At 33.2% G+C, this 17044-nt stretch overlaps 1 protein-coding gene across 12 annotated transcripts in view; it reads left to right on the top strand.

Moving 5' to 3' along the window:
• Positions 1–17044, top strand: part of ADGRL3 (adhesion G protein-coupled receptor L3) — a 923733-nt gene that overhangs the window by 888249 nt on the left and 18440 nt on the right. For all 12 annotated transcript variants that reach the window (XM_043906659.1, XM_043906657.1, XM_043906653.1 and 9 more), the window contains one exon: positions 493–589. In XM_043906659.1, the coding sequence (XP_043762594.1) occupies positions 493–589 (97 nt within the window). The remainder of the gene's footprint in view (positions 1–492; positions 590–17044) is intronic.

The following is a 17044-nucleotide window of genomic DNA, read 5'->3' as shown; positions in this document are numbered from 1 at the left end:
GGTATTATCATATTACATTTGGGGCTTCCTTGGTGGCTCAGTTGGTAAAGAATCCTCCTGCAACACAGGAGTCACGGATTTGATCCCTGGGTCAGGAAAATCCCCTGCAGATGGAAATGGCAATACACTCCAGTGTTCTTGCCTGGAAAATTCTATGGACATAGGAGCCTGGTGGGCACAGTCCGTAAGGTTGCGAAGCGTCAGACACAACTGACCAACGAAACCACCACTATTACATTTATTTCTTTTAAATAGTTATAATGACTTCTGGCATAGGCATTTAAGAATACACTTAAAAGAGCCAATGATCATCATTAATTTAGCTCCTGATGTCCTCATGTTCCTGTACTGCAAGCTTGTGGGAGCTGTGTGTGCCAGATGCCAGAAATGAAAGCCTCATATAAACCTGTATTACAGAAACAAAAAAAGAGTGACTTGTGTGAGGGTTCACTGTGTGGTGACTTTATTTCCTTTTCTTTTTTCTTCACCCAGAGCCGAATTCGTAGAATGTGGAATGATACGGTCCGAAAGCAGTCAGAGTCTTCCTTCATTACTGGAGATATAAACAGCTCAGCATCACTCAACAGAGGTAATTAGAAATATTTTTTCATATTTACTCTTTTTGTGATTACTTTAAGAAGTTCCTAAATGCATTGCTTTATTTGCAACTTCTGGACTTTTTTCCATATGATAGGAATATTGCAAAGATATAAAATGTGGTTGAGTGTAGCAGTGTATTCCATTATTCATAAGGCTTCTTTTTTCAATCCTGAGTTTTCAGATCTTTTCTGAAAGTAAGTTAAAAAGTGAGAAATTTCTTCCTCTAATCATCTGCCACTGCTATAAACTGGTGAGTTGTCAGGCCTCATTGGAAGCTGTGAAAATGGGCAATTATGTGGCTATATAGTCTGCTAAGCATCATAGAGTTCCACATTGTCCCAGGTATAAAGCAATTTCTTAGTCTTTGTGGAAGTAAAATTATGCTGTCTAATATACTTAAGGCAACCTGTGTATTTGTGGAAAAATCCCATCTAATCTTAATATCAAAAAGATATGTTCAGATAATATTGGATATTTAAAGATACAGAAGGAAAAACCCACTATATGTAAATTTTATACATATATGTATATAATAATTCTTTGGGTGTGTATATGCTTCTGGTTAAAATGTTTCTGGAATATCATTTAGATTTTAAAAATGATGTTCCTTTAATCTACTGTTTTGTTTGTGCTTGATCTTTCTTATTCCCTCTGTCTCTCTCCCTCTCACTTTCTCCCTCTCCTCCCCCTCCCCATCGTAAATGTATGTGTGAGTGTGAGAGAGAGAGATTAAAATTAAATTGACTGCAGTAAAAATGGGTAGAAACAATGTATAGAGCTGGGGTACACTACAGTCTGTGCTGGGAAATCTGTAGAACATAGTTTTATCTGGGGGATGGTGCTGGCGTGAGCACATTTTAATCAGACTGTCCTAAAAGAGACATTTTCTGATGCATACGTTCGGTGGTTATTTTCATGATTTCTTATGATCAATATTGTTATTTTTATTAGCTCCAAACTAGAATTGTTTGCTTTAAACCTGCTTCTGTCTACTTTGTGTTACATCAAATGCTTAGAAACAACTAATTCACTAATTATGGCTTATGATTAAGAATTATTCAGATACTGGTGTTCTCGATTACTTTTAGTCAAATAAGTTCCATCTTATTTATATAAAAGAAGTTATAACAAGTAGTGTCAAAGTTAAATTTGATTTAGGGATTCATCCATGTTGTATAAATCTTGATTGACTTCCATGCTTATATGTGTGGTAGTGATAAAGTAACTATAACCTAGTGATGATATTAAATTTTCTACAACACTTTTGCTTAAGTTAGAACAGTGAGTGCAAATATTCTTCCAAAAATGAAGAAAATACATTAAAGTAAAAGAATTACCTTCTTGTATTTTATTTCATTTTCAGTTTTTTTATGTAGTATCTCACAAGTGTTCTCTTTTTAAGTTTACTTTTATGATTAGTTTTATGAAAATTTAAATATGAATACTCTTAATTCTTTGACATACTTTCTAAATCAGAGCAAATATATTATCTACACATGCCTCCAAAGTTTAGGAAATAAATTGCTTTCATCGTGACAGATTTTCTTTTTACTTTAAATAATACATAGAAATAATACATTGAAAATGTATAGGATGTTCCTTTAAGAAAACTATTCTTTTTTGAAAGCTATTCTTATTAATAAGATTTTCTGTTAGGAGTATCTTGCATCTAATGATCACAGAAACCATAGAATGTATTATTTAAACAAAAGATGAGATTTGATTGTAATAATGCACCATTTATTTGCTTACTGTGAAGACAGAGAAAACTACTACTTACATGAAGACATGTAGACTACTTGGCTTAGCATTGTGATCTAGATTTATATTGACATTAAAGTATGTAGCTTTATTAAAAAATATTTTAAATGAATAATTTTTATGACCTTGATCTTAAGATCAGTTGCATTGTATAAGATTGCTTTACCCTTTTTATTTCCTTCTCAGAAATTTCATCAACTTGGACTATGTGCTATGTATGACTAGGTCAATTTAAAATATATTTAAAGAAAATAATAATATTTTGTATTGTCTGATTATATATTAAATCTGTTTTTAAAAATCTTCAGTTTTAAAGGATACTTCTTAAAGTTATTGAAGAAAAGGTACAAAATTTCTTGTGATATCCAGTAAGTTATTTGATGATGACTTTGGGGAGAGGGTAAAATTGACTTTATGATTTGTTTGAAGTATGCCTATGCAGTGATCTTTTCCTTCAGGATATATATTCTTCCTTTCACTCAGTGACTTTAATGGGGAGACATCATAGTGATCTTCCTGATCTCCTATATTAATTTCCTAGTCCCCCGAGTCAGAAACTCCTCATTTCATTCTCATCTCATTATTTTTTATCTTAGATGAGTTCAGTACTTTAAAATTTTATTTCTTCATATTATATCTCTGAAGCTAGTCTTTAACTTCCTTCTTTAATCTTGTCTTGTTCCCCAGGGTCCTATCTTCCCTGCATTCAGGCGTGTGTATCATATTTAGGTAGGTGGCATATAAGATTCACCCTTCCAGATAAACACTTCAGTCACCTCAGCAGCATAATTATTTACATCTATGTATTCAAAAGAGTATATTCTCTATTATTAAAATAAAAACATTAGGCACTACATCTTTACATCTTCATATATTCTAACTTCCCATTCATTCTTAATTTCTTATAATTTTTTAATTTCCAACTTCATTTTCCTTTCTTTCTAAATTAGATATTTTAAATCTCTTATGATTGTCTTTAGAGTGCTTCTGATCTTTGAAAACTACAAGAAGTTGTCTAAAAATTAGTCCTATTTTCAACCCAGGATTTCTTTTCTATTCACACTACTGTCCAATTCATTAAAAGAAAATTATCTTAAAATTCTGTATGTCTTATCATCTATTCTTTCCAATAAGAACCATTATTATTATCTTTGGGATTCATTAAGAATAAAAAAACATCTACCATGCAGTGAATAAATCCTTCTCAATGGTTTATATTTTTTCAAATCATCTCTAATGTTTGGTTCTTGAACCAACTAGTTATATCCTATATACCAGATTATCTGTCTAGAATCCCCAATGTGATAAATTTGATTACTATTGGGATTGTACTCCTTGGAATCAAGCAAGACTTTGGAAGATTTATTGATAATTTTCAAATTTATGAAATCATTCTTATATGTTCTCTTGGGGATTTTGTTATTTGGTCACCTCATCTCTTTAAAAGCTTTCATTACATTGTCCTTGGAATATCTATATTTTGAAGATGTTTTCCAAGTGTTCCCTATACATTTTCAAACATTTTTCTTCTGATGACTGGTTTGCCACAATGCTACACACTCATACAAATCCAGAATTTCATGAAGCCAATTCCCCAAATCCCAGAACTCACATCAAGTTAACTCCACCCACGCTACTGTATACACAGTGAGAAGGAGCTTTTTGAGAGCCCTGAGGTGATGGTTGTTTACAGAGAGTTTCAGACAAAGTTAACTCTGATCCAAGCCATGTTTCACAAACCCCACAGGATAGTTTGTTTCTTTGTTCATTTAAATATATGCAATTTGCATATACCTTGAAGTCATCTTCAGTTCCCAAGCTGTTCCCAGGACAGTGGAATGCTAATTCAAGTTTTTGGTAGCTCAGAATTCCTGACAGTAGTAGAAACAATTTGTAGCTAAGGTTAGCTTTCCCACCTATATCCCCTACCCACAGTCTCTACTGGCCAAACTGTATTCTGAGTGATTTAGATTAGCAAACTTGAGTTTGATCCAAATATGTAGCATTTGGTGAGAAATTCTCTGGTAGTTCATTTATAATAATTGTTACACGTTTCCACTCATTTTGTAGATTTATATAGAAATTGGGATATTTTCTGAAATGAGATCTTATTAGGCTCTATCATCATGAATAGTATTTATATCTCTCATTTCTTTTTGCTTAATAAGTTGAATTGACATCAGAAATTTCGATTTAAAAATCAAGATTTGGTAGGTAGCTGCTACCAATATGTCTGAATTATCAAAAGGTGCCTCCCCCGCTCCCAGCTGTGGATTGCAAAAATGTGCCCCATTTGAGTGACAGAACCACCAAAAAGGCATTTCTCCTTTTGGAACAATGACTTGGCTAGTACTGTGAATTTTATTTTCCCCTACTTCCCATTCTCCATCCCATCAACATCCCACACAGTGTAGATTTTTCTTCATGAAGATATGACCAGTAATGCTGTATTTATGTAAGCCAAGTTTAAGTGTTACATGACAGAAGAATGTCTAATCTGTAGCTGTATTTTACATAGCAGTTTGACTATGGAGTGTTAACCTAGGAACTTTCAGCAAATTGCTGAACTTTTCAGGGTTTTTGCAGTAAGGATATAAATGGTACCCACTTCAGAGGGACCTTGAAAGGATTGAGTTAATATATCATAATTGCTTACAACATGCCAGGAACATAATAAATACTATTATTATTATTGTATTCACAAGTTCATTAATATTTTCTAACAAATGAAAACTGATTCTTGCCAATGCTCTCAAGTAATCAGATATTAAAATTCATCCTTCATTGCAAAGGTTTCTTTCACTTTGTAGTTTCTAGTAATAGGTAGGAGGAATGAGGTAATTACCTGAATGTCAAGTAAAAGAAATAATTTACCTAATATGGTGCTCCCCTTGACACTAACCAAAGGAAATAAACTAATAAAACTGAATTGTCTCTTTTGAATTAGAAATTAAATGCAAATTACACCTGCATAAAATGCGCTATTTTTGATTTGTATACATATTTTAGCATTGAGGAAATAAAGGTAAAATATTTTTTCTCCCTACCTTAGATGGAATAAGCAAGCACAACCTTCTCTTTCCTCCAAGCCCTCCTGTGCTTCAGAGGCTTAGAGACACTAGCTCAATGTAGACAGGTCCTCTAGATAACCATATACATAGCAGAGTAGGAATATGACTTGTTCCCTTTTTAAATTCATGTCTTCTCAGAACCTATATTGTCTTTCCCAGGAGGTTGGTCACTGGGACAGATGAAACTTCACAAGAAATCACTGGCTGTCTCCTTAGTATATAGGCTACTAAACACATTTTTTTTTTTTTAGTTTTTAAAGAAAAATGCAAATGAAAATATATAAGTGGTCTTTCACTGTAATTAATGATTTATATATATTAAAACTACTAGGGTGAATACTCAAACTCATTCACTTCACCTTATTAATGTCAGTAAGTATAATTTGGCTTATATGCATATGATAGGTCTTATTGCCCCCAAAGCCCTGCTGTTTGAAGGATTATAAAATCATTGGCTGTAAATGTTAACCAGATTCAAATATAATCTGATATCTATTTGTGAAATTTGTAGGCACCATTAATCATATGCTTAAGAGAACTTGCATAGCTAACAGATCAGACTGGGCCATATAACAAATTACTTTGTTATGAATAAGTATTATGATGACATAAGTGCAAATGCAGTAAGTATCCTATGCATGGACACATTTTTTATTTGAGATTCACCATTTTATTTATATCTAGTATTTTTTACTTTTATATTTGTGATTGTTAATGAGGCAACAGTGATTTCTGTGTTTCTTTCCTTTCTATGTGTCTTCAGTATTCCTAAAGTATATGATAAAATAAAAGAGTATCTCCTGTTTTAGGGAAATCAGTTCAATACAAAAAAGCAAAATGGATACAGATTTTAAAAGTGAAATATTGCATCAAATAGATAATGTAACAATGCTACTAATAACCTGATTCCTTGATTCCTCAAGGAAGACCAAGTAATTTTCAGAATGAACTTTCCATTGCAATATGAGATATATTAAATATTGATCTCTAGTCAGTCTGGGGCATATGTTCTTGCTATGAATTGTTAGCAGGAACTGAAAAAGAAAAACCTTTAAAATGCTTGCCCAGTAAGTCCTACTTATGTTTTGCTCTTAACTTTGTCCCTTTGTTAGGAATCCTTGAAATCATCCAGGCTGTCACAGCCAACAATACAATAGTAAAAATGATGTTATTACTATTGTTATTATTATTATAGCTTTTAAAGATCTCTTCACAAAGAGGGTTATTTATGTAGTGTCAATTTCTTATTTTTATAGAATATGATCTTTCTCCCTTTATATTTAATTTATAGTTAGCAATATCTCTTACTGCTTTGTTATAAACCAAACAAGCCACAGTGAGATACCTTGATAACTTCTAAATATGGTGTTATAGAACATTTCCAATTAGTTTTAAAATACTACTGTTTTGTGTAAGTTGCTGAGGATGTAATATTATTTTTTTTAGAGAACAATATCTTTTTTGAGAACTAAATATGAATACTCCAACTTATCTTCAGAAATGACTGGTGTTCTTTTCTCTGCTAGAACACAATATGCTCCTCTTTAGCCTTCGTAAAGTTGAGATTTCTCCATTATTGCGTGTAACTGTCATTTTCTTATTGTACACTGTTCATTATTTATTATCCATTATCTTTATACCCATGAATAACTTGGATTTCTCGGTAACTTGCCCAAAATCATGTGGCTAATAAAGTACAAAATCTAAATTCCAAACAAATTCTTTCTGACCATAGAGTCCTACTTACAGCAATAAAAATTTTCATTATTTTCCTATGATGACAACTTTCAGGAAGCTTACTGAGGATTAGAATTAGGGTATTTTCCAAGAATGTATTTCAGAATGATTTTTATTACCTTGTTCTTAAAGCACAGTTATTCACGTCTTCATTTCTTAATTGCCTTGATGCAATATTCATTTCCTTTCACTTTATTTTGTTCTAAGCACAGTTCTTTAGTATGGATTCATTCATCCTACTCACTTAGGTAAAGAGAAACTGTAAGATATTGTGCATAAATGGGGGGATGGATTGACAATAACATTTTTTTACAAAATGATTTGATATTGAATATGCAGAATTACTAAACATAACTGTTTTACTATACATATTCAAATATAACTGCAGGACTTAGGTTGTAAGAATTTTATGATCATTCTTTTTTCCTGGAAGTTCTCAAATACAAAAAATATCAAGAAATTTTATTAGTAGAATCCTTTTCTCTCTTATTTTTAATTTCTTATGTTTCAGTAAAAGGATCAATATTTTGATTAGAGCAAAGATTGTGTTAAAAAAAATCTGGTATATAGCTTCTGCCTATAATAATTTAGTAATAGAACCAAAGATATAACTTTTCCAAATCTCTATATTCGTGAATTTGATGTTCCTTGAAACTGTGTCCTCTCAGACACAGTTTCTTGGTATAATAATACCAAGAAAAAAGTTGCAAATTTATTTGAGTTGACTTCAATTAGGTAGTGATAATGTTTTAAGTTAAACTTATTAGTTTTATGTGTTAATTTCAGTTTTTAAAAAATCTATGAAACAGCTTCTAATTCAAAATCTAAAAACAAACAAAACGGTACTGTACCTCTTATCTGGAAAAATGCTCCTACTATATTATAAGCATAAAAGTTGTGATAGTATAAATGCAATATATAATGTCCAAAGTTAATTGAGTCATCACTTGTTCAGATTTTTTCTTAAGAAATAGATTATATTAACTTATATCTGCTATTCTGAAAGTGAATAGAAGCTAATTCATTTACATGAAAAATTAAAATGTGGAAATGGGATGTATTTTTATCATAAATAAAGTCTTATTAGAAAAAAAATACTTAAATTGTCATTGCCAATAATTTTGTAGTATCCAAGTAAAATAGCCCCTGTTTATTGCATACTGAATCTTTCATTTTATATAGTTCAACCTTATATACAACCTGCCATTTATGAGTAAGTATTTATGTCATAGGCACTCCTTTGATCTTCGTAATAGGCTTTCCTCATAACATTATTATAAAGGATGTGGGTTCTTCAAAAACTACAACAAGTTACCCATCACATTCATAGAGTAATTTACAACACCAGAAAATCATTGGAGAACTAAGATAGGTTTAAGATGATATTACAGATTGAAGGAAGAGAGTTAGTCTTGATGTAGGAAAATAGAAACAATATGTTTCCTGAAATAGCCTCAGTCTAAACAAAACAGAATTGAGCTGATTATGATTATATGACAAAATAAGTTTTCTCTGAAAAACATTATCAAGAATCTCTGTATTCATAGACACCTTGTTTTAATTCATATCTACTTTTCTCTATATACTTTTTAAATAATGTTTCCAAATTTAAAATACAAACTTTAGCTGGTATAGGCTTCCCCTTGTGGCTCAGACAGTAAAAAATCTGCCTGCAATACGGGAAACCCGGGTTTGATCCCTGAGTTGGGAAGATTCCCTGGAGAAGGGAATAGCAGCCCACTTCAGTATTCTTGCCTGGAGAATTCCATGCACAGAGGAGCCTGGCAGACAACAGTCCATGGGGTCTCAAAGAGTTGGATATGACTGAGCAACTACCACTAACTTTCACAGACTTTCTGCATGTGAGTTTGGATAATTTGCACACTATAAGTATGCCAACATAGGGCAAACAATTTTATGAAAAGTCATATTTTCTTCAAATTGTTATTTTAGGTTGTTTAATTATTATATTTCCTTTGTTCTGAAATTTGTTTTATTCAGCAAAAAATCACAAGCAGATTGTGATTTACAAATGAATATAACTGTGGGACTAAACACATACCACATTATATACACTACATTCTTACTAAAAAGAAATGTGATTTACTGCTATTTTACCTGTGGTTAAGCACTTTTGGCTTATTATTTTGGGCTCAGTATTCTTTGTTTTGAGTACTATGCCAATGTATTCAAAATGTCCAAGTTAAAAGCATACAGAAAGATATGGCTCTGACCACAGAAGATGAGTTTTATAAATGAATGACTGAGTGGTTTAGGTTTATCATTTCTACTTGCACACCATCCACCTCCTATTTTGTGAAGCAAAGACTCACCAAGAATTCTGATTTCCAGCCCTGCCACCATTGACTTGAGTAGTCAGAAAACATAAGATCTCTGAGAAGCTGTCTTTCAACTAATTATGTAAAAAATAACAATGACTATCTAATGGCATAAGTTTCTTCAATAGAGTACAACCAAGTTGTGTTGCATTGCAGAGCAAAAAAAAAATATATATATATATATATATTTTTTTTTACTTTAAATACTTTAAAGCTTTTAGAAGAAAATGTATTTTAGATTTTAGGTTAAAGGAGTTCTTAAAAATAAAATAACAAACATAAACTACAAGAAAAAGATAAGATTCTCATCTCAAATTTAAGCAGTACTCAAAAAAAGTGAGCTACTGGAAGGAGATGTAAATAGTACATGTAACAACAAAATGTTACTGCCTACATTGTAATGAATGTCTCCAAATTAATGTATAAAATTCAACAATCTAATGTGTATGTGGGCAAAAGACATGAATGGGCAATTCTCAGAATAAAGAACACTTACAATCAATAAATATATGAAAAATTACTCCATCTCTCTAGTATTCAGGAAAATGCGAAGTATAAGGGTAGTGTGATATATTTCATGCTCAGTCAAATTGGCAAAATGTCAACCAGACAATACTAAATCCTGGCAAAAGTTTAAGAAATATGTACTACTTGTGAAAGTGTGAATTGATACACACATATTTGAAAAAAATGAAAATGTGGGCAACATATGACCCAATAATTTTACTTCTAAGTATTTATTGTAGAAAAACTCGTGTATCTTGACAAGAAGACATGTATAAAGCCAATTAGCACAAAATAAGGGAGAAGAGAATAGGTAAAATCTAGGCCTCCTGACTCTAAAGCTCTGAGTTTACATTTTAAAATAGAGGCAACACCTCTACATTCAGAATATTCCATTTTATACTGAACTAACAATAATCCAGTCTTTACTCTGGAGAAAACATGTCATTGAAATCCATATTAATAGATTCCCAGTGAATGAATTAGCTATTAAAAGAAACTGAAGTATCTCTCAACCATTTGAAAGAAATTTAATAGGCAGGTTGATTAAAATTTAATAGCAAACTTGTTGGCTATTAAAAGTGCATAGTGTGATAAATCAAGATGTCAGCTCTTCAATTTATGACTTTGGGAAAAAATGATGAACGAGCTTTTGAGTTTCAATAAAACATCTCTTCTTTGACACTTTGTAATTTAATTAATTGTTTGAATAAAAACAGTGAAAAAATATAAAGTTATGGTTTCTATGGCTTTAAAATTTGTATCACTTTTAATGATACCATGCAAACTATGTTACTTTTATCATTATAAAAATCTTGGTCTTAATATGGCTATCTCTATTTTATAAAGTAGCCCTTTAAAATTGAATTAATCATTGCTCTCACTGTCTTTCTGTAGATTGCATTTGTGTACTGATATTGTTTTGTTATGCAAAAAAGCAGAGAAGTAGGAAACAAAATATTTCAAAGATAAATTGCCTATTGAATCAGTTCTCCATAGTTCTAGAAGTATCTTTTATCTACTTTTATTTTTGTTATATTTAATATGTGAATATGAAAAATAAACTAATTAAATTTACAGAAAACCATATGATGAAAAAGTAATACACTACTATAAGGTTCCTAATAAAATTTTGTTGAAACATATATTTGGAGAAGATGCTAAAATATGTTTGAAAGTCATTGACTTAAATATATTTAAGAAAAACTACCAGAGTAATTTTGGCCACCTGAAGCGAAGAGCTGACTCATTTGAAAAGACCCTGATGTTGGGAAAGATTGAAGGCAGGAGGAGAAGGGGACAACAGAGGATGAGATGGTTAGATGGCATCACCGACTCTATGGACATGAGTTTGGGTAAACTCCTGGAGTTGGTGATGGACAGGGAGGCCTGGCGTGCTGCAGTTTATGGGGTCGCAAAGAGTCGGACACAAGTGAGCGACTGAACTGATAGCTACTGATACTGACCAGAGTCATGTGTGACCTTGAATAAATCATGAATGTCTCTGCACCTGTGTTTCTTTACATATTGTGTGATGATGGTAGATTTAGATAATGTTAAAATCTCATTGCATTGTAAATTCTTGGTTATAACCTTTTTCCATTGTTACATTGCAATTGATTAGGTGATACTTACATATGTAAGGTATACTTTGGGTATTTCTGAATCATTTCTTCCAGATTTCTTGTTTATTTTATAGGTCCCTTGCTAAAGAAAAATGCATGCCTTTTTTCCTGTTTACCACTTTTCATAAATATTTAAAAACGAAATAAAAGCCACAGTACTCGCATTCTTGTATGAGCACAGTTGAGTACACAAACATACGCCTAAAGCATTTTACATGCAGCTTTAAGGGTTTCACAACCTTGTAGAGACCATTTCCTGGCGAAAGAGTCCTTGCTTTACACTGAAGTTAGTATTCTAAATTTCTACAAAAAATACATTATTGGTGAAACTGTTTTTACTTATACAAAAGGAAGCCTCTGCTGTGGGCCAGTATTACTCTGTGAAAACAAAAGCACAAAGACATCACTCAGGCATAACTCTGCTTTGTGTAAAACTCTGACTTGTATGCATTGGTCAATTTATATAATGAAAATGACCTCCTAGAAGACAAAACAAAACTATGCCAAACCAAAGGAGAGAGAACCGTGAGGGTACTGAATGGAGGATGAGGTATATTAAGGAGGGAGGAACCATCTGGGTAAAGCTATTTTATTGAAAGAAACCAAACAGAACATTTACTATGCTATATTTATACATATTTATACATATATAATATACTTATATATAAATATATATTAACACATATATATATTTATACATAAGAATTTTAAAATTGAGGTATATTGATATGTGACTATTAGAGAATGGTTGTATTCAATTGGTTCATTGGATCACCATGGTCTTAAATTATACAATTTTGCCCATTTAATGTGATCAGTATGAATGTAAGTGGATTTTTTTTTTTTTAATGAAATGTGAGGGGCAAAGGAGAGGGATAGTTCAAGTTATTTTAAGAACTTTTCAGTATACTTTTGTTAGCCTGCAGTCAAGAAGAAACATTGTTTGAATTATGTTTCTGAATCATATAATATAGATTCAAGTGAGGTCCAACTGTGATCTTGTTTCAGATCTGTTCTTCCCTTCACAATTTCAAAGCAGGCGAATCTGCCTTAGATTTTCAGTCCTCAATTACAGGTATCACATTGACTGGCCTAGGCATGCTGTCATCAGGGCCTCCCAGTGTCAGAACACATATTTTAGTTTCCTAAGGAAAGATATGTAGCAGGTTTGTAGTAAAAGACTACACATTTGAAAAGAATATACTCATTATTCCATTCAAATTTTACTCATTCAAAAACTTTTATATCAACCTCAATTTTCAGATATAATTATTTTAAAAAACCTCTTCGTAAAATGACTACCTTTGATTTTACACTTAGTCTTTTTCAGTAGCACAGGGTCTGACAAAAACCGGTCAGAAAACCCTCTAAGTTTTCAGTGTGGAATATGAAAATCCTATTTTGTTTTCTATCACGCTTTTGCCAAAGATAAAGATTTTGTTCTTAGTCCTTTGTTGACAGCCTTGTTAATGAGTCGCATATGTTGAAATTCAATACTAATTCCTTTCCTATGGTTTTATTAAAGAGCTACCTCTTGTTTCTGATAGCAAATAATCAAGTTTGACTAGACTGTAGTCAGGATGTAATGAGTCAAAGAATTAAAGAACAGCTATTTTTACATAGCCGCCTTGAACTGTTTTACCCTGTTTAAGCTTTTTGCATCATAGCAGTATGTGCTATTTTCTTCCCCTCTAATTATTATCTGCAGTTAATATTCAGGTAGCATTTACTATTTACAAATAATTATATGAATATTGTCTGCTTTAATAGTTTCAGTATTTCATGGCAGACTGTGCTGTCCCCCCCGCCCCCAATTATTATCTGCAGTCAATATTCAGGTAGTGTTTACCATTTCCAAATAATTATATGAATATTTATCTTTGTTTTAATAGTTTCAGTAGTATGGTCATTGTTGTAGTATTGGAAGGAAATAAATCACAGTAGATGGGGAAATAGATGGAGAAACAGTGTAAATAGTGGCGGACTTTATTTGGGCTCCAAAATCACTGCAGATGGTGATTGCAGACGTGAAATTAAAAGACACATACTCCTTGGAAGGAAAGTTATGACCAACCTAGACAGCATATTCAAAAGCAGAGACATTACTTTGTCAACAAATGTCCATCTAGTCAAGGCTATGGTTTTTCCAGTAGTCATGTATGGATATGAGAGATGGACTATAAAGAAAGGTGAGTGATGAAGAACTGATGCTTTTGAACTATGGTGTTGGAGAAGACTCCTGAGAGTCTCTTGGGCTGTAAGGAGATCCAACCAGTCCATCCTAAAGGAGATCAATCCTGGGTGTTCATTGGAAGGACTGATGTTGAAGCTGAAACTCCAGTACTTTGGCCACCTCATGCGAAGAGCTGACTCTCTTGAAAAAGACGCCGATACTGGGAAAGATTGAGCGCAAGAGGAGAAGTGGATGACAGAGGATAAGATGGTTGGATGGCATCACCAACTCAATGGACATGAGTTTGGAAAAACTCTTTGGGAGTCGGTGATGGACAGGGAGGCCTGGCGTGCTGCAATTCATGGGGTCGCAAAGAGTTGGACACGACTGAGCAACTGAACTGAACTGAAATCACAGTAGGAATTATACAAATGACACTCTTTAAAAATTTACTCGAAGTATAAAACTACTTATAATTGAAAAAAAAAAGATTTTGTTTTAGTTTTCATATTTTCACAATGTCATGGATTTCACATAAATTTTTTCTTTAATTAAGGAAATATTTACTGAGCTCTTAAGAACTATCCTAGACATGAGATACAGAGCAGTGAAAAAAACCCTATGTATTTTCTGTTTTCTGGGGTTTCCATTACAGTGAAATTAGCACATGAACAGGCTTTTCCCATACATTGTGTTGTAACTATCTTCCTCTCCACCTCCCAACATCAATTTATTTCTATCTTCAAACTGACTAACCAGTAGGCTTAACTTTTTAGTGGCAAAATAGTGACAGATGGTCTGTAAACACTGATCTTCTTGGAAGTCTTCAACAATTTCACAGTTATTAGAAGGGGAGTTTACGAATCAGAAATTACTTGGAGAGAAAGGGAAAAGACAGGATGGACAGAACCTTGGAAAACAGTATCAGAATTCAAAGTGACCCAATTAAATTGGAGAAGCAGCCAGAAGCAAACAGAACAGACCTGGGAGAAAAGACAAATGAAATACAATGTGAAAGTGTTAGTCGTTCAGTCATGTCTGATTCTTTGTGACCCCATGAACTGTAGCCCTCCAGACTTCTCTGTCCATGGGATTCTCCAGGCAAGAATACTGAAGTGGGTTGCCATTTGCTTCTCCAGGGGATCTTCCCAACCCAGGGATTGAACCTGGGTCTTGCCTCATTGCGGGCAGATTCTTTACCACAGAGCCACCAGGGAAGCCCAAAAAATAGGCATCACTTTCTAGGAAAATTGCCCTGTTTGGCACGCCAACAGGAAACATGGCCTCTTGAGATTACAACAGCTATGAGTGTCCATGAAAAGGTATGAACTTCTTACACAAGGTGAATCAATGAAGCATAATTGTCAAGTTATTCAGATATCTGCCTCAAAACTTCAAACTAGCAAACTCATAGAGCTTATCCATAACCTTATAGCCTTTGCAAAACATTGATCACCAAACTGCACATCTTGATCTGTAGTTCTTGTAACTGAGCCCATTCTTCTTATAACTCCGGTTTCAGGACTAAAGTCAGTTTCAGTGACACTAATTATATTAGTTTTAAATGGTACATGAGGTATAAAAATGAGTGATAGTATAAAAGCCAACTTAATTTAAATAGTGATTCTTTTTCTATCAGGAAGAAAGTTCCTTAACACCAATGATAAAGAGAAAGCTGATTTTAGTTTTAAGTTTAAATTTTTTTTTAAGTGTTTATCTGGTTTTAGATTCAACAGCAGTTGGATCTCCAATAATGTCACTCATTAGGACTGTAGATTAGTAGCTGATTCTTCCTTGCCCTCAGACTTGAAACAGCCTACCAAACTCTTGCGGTAGAGATGGATAGTGTACCATTTCAGCAACACTGTACCATAATACAGAGGCATGCCAATCCATTGCTGCTATTGTTGCTGGCCTTTTCTAACTTAGCAGGAATTCATGATAAGTAAGAAAACTTTAAAATTCAGTCTTCCTACATTAGTAGATTTCACTGATAAAAGTGCTTTAAATTTAAAATACTTTTATTTTTTTATTTTTTTTTACAATAGCTTTCTTCTTTTTTTTTAATTTTTTTTTTATTTTTATTAGTTGGAGGCTAATTACTTCACAACATTGCAGTGGGTTTTGTCATACATTGACATGAATCAGCCATGGAGTTACATGTATTCCCATGCTGATCCCTCCTCCCACCTCCCTCTCCACCCGATTCCTCTGGGTCTTCCCAGTGCACCAGGCCCGAGCACTTGTCTCATGCATCCCACCTGGGCTGGTGATCTGTTTTCCTGTAGATAATATACATGCTGTTCTCTCGAAACATCCCACCCTCGCCTTCTCCCACAGAGTCCAAAAGTCTGTTCTGTACATCTGTGTCTCTTTTTCTGTTTTGCATATAGGGTTATCATTACCATCTTTCTAAATTCCATATATATGCATTAGTATACTGTATTGGTGTTCATCTTTCTGGCTTACTTCACTCTGTATAATGGGCTCCAGTTTCATCCATCTCATTAGAACTGATTCAAATGAATTCTTTTTAATGGCTGAGTAATATTCCATTGTGTATATGTACCACAGCTTCCTTATCCATTCGTCTGCTGATGGGCATTCAGGTTGCTTCCATGTCCTGGCTATTATAAACAGTGCTGCGATGAACATTGGGGTGCACGTGTCTCTTTCAGATCTGGTTTCTTCGGTGTGTATGCCCAGAAGTGGGATTGCTGGGTCATATGGCAGTTCTATTTCCAGTTTTTTAAGGAATCTCCACACTGTTTTCCATAGTGGCTGTACTAGTTTGCATTCCCACCAACAATGTAAGAGGGTTCCCTTTTCTCCACACCCTGTCCAGCATTTATTGCTTGTAGACTTTTGGATAGCAGCCATCCTGACTGGCGTGTAATGGTACCTCATTGTAGTTTTGATTTGCATTTCTCTGATAATGAGTGATGTTGAGCATCTTTTCATGTGTTTGTTAGCAGATTGGGAGAAAATACTAGCAAATGAAGCAACAGACAAAGGATTAATCTCAAAAATATACAAGCAACTCCTGCAGCTCAATTCCAGAAAAATAAATGACCCAATCAAAAAATGGGCCAAAGAACTAAACAGACATTTCTCCAAATAAAATACTTTTAAAGATTAGGAAACCCCTAAGAAAAGCAGAACAGGAACTTTATGCTAGGAAACCTAGAACCAGATGGATTATCTATACAAAGTTTGATAGTTTCATTAGAATCC

This window comes from Cervus elaphus, chromosome 6, assembly GCF_910594005.1.
Source record: "Cervus elaphus chromosome 6, mCerEla1.1, whole genome shotgun sequence".
NCBI lineage: Eukaryota > Metazoa > Chordata > Mammalia > Artiodactyla > Cervidae > Cervus > Cervus elaphus.
Note: the sequence above shows the minus strand (reverse complement) of the source record. Positions and strands in the feature narration are given on the sequence as shown.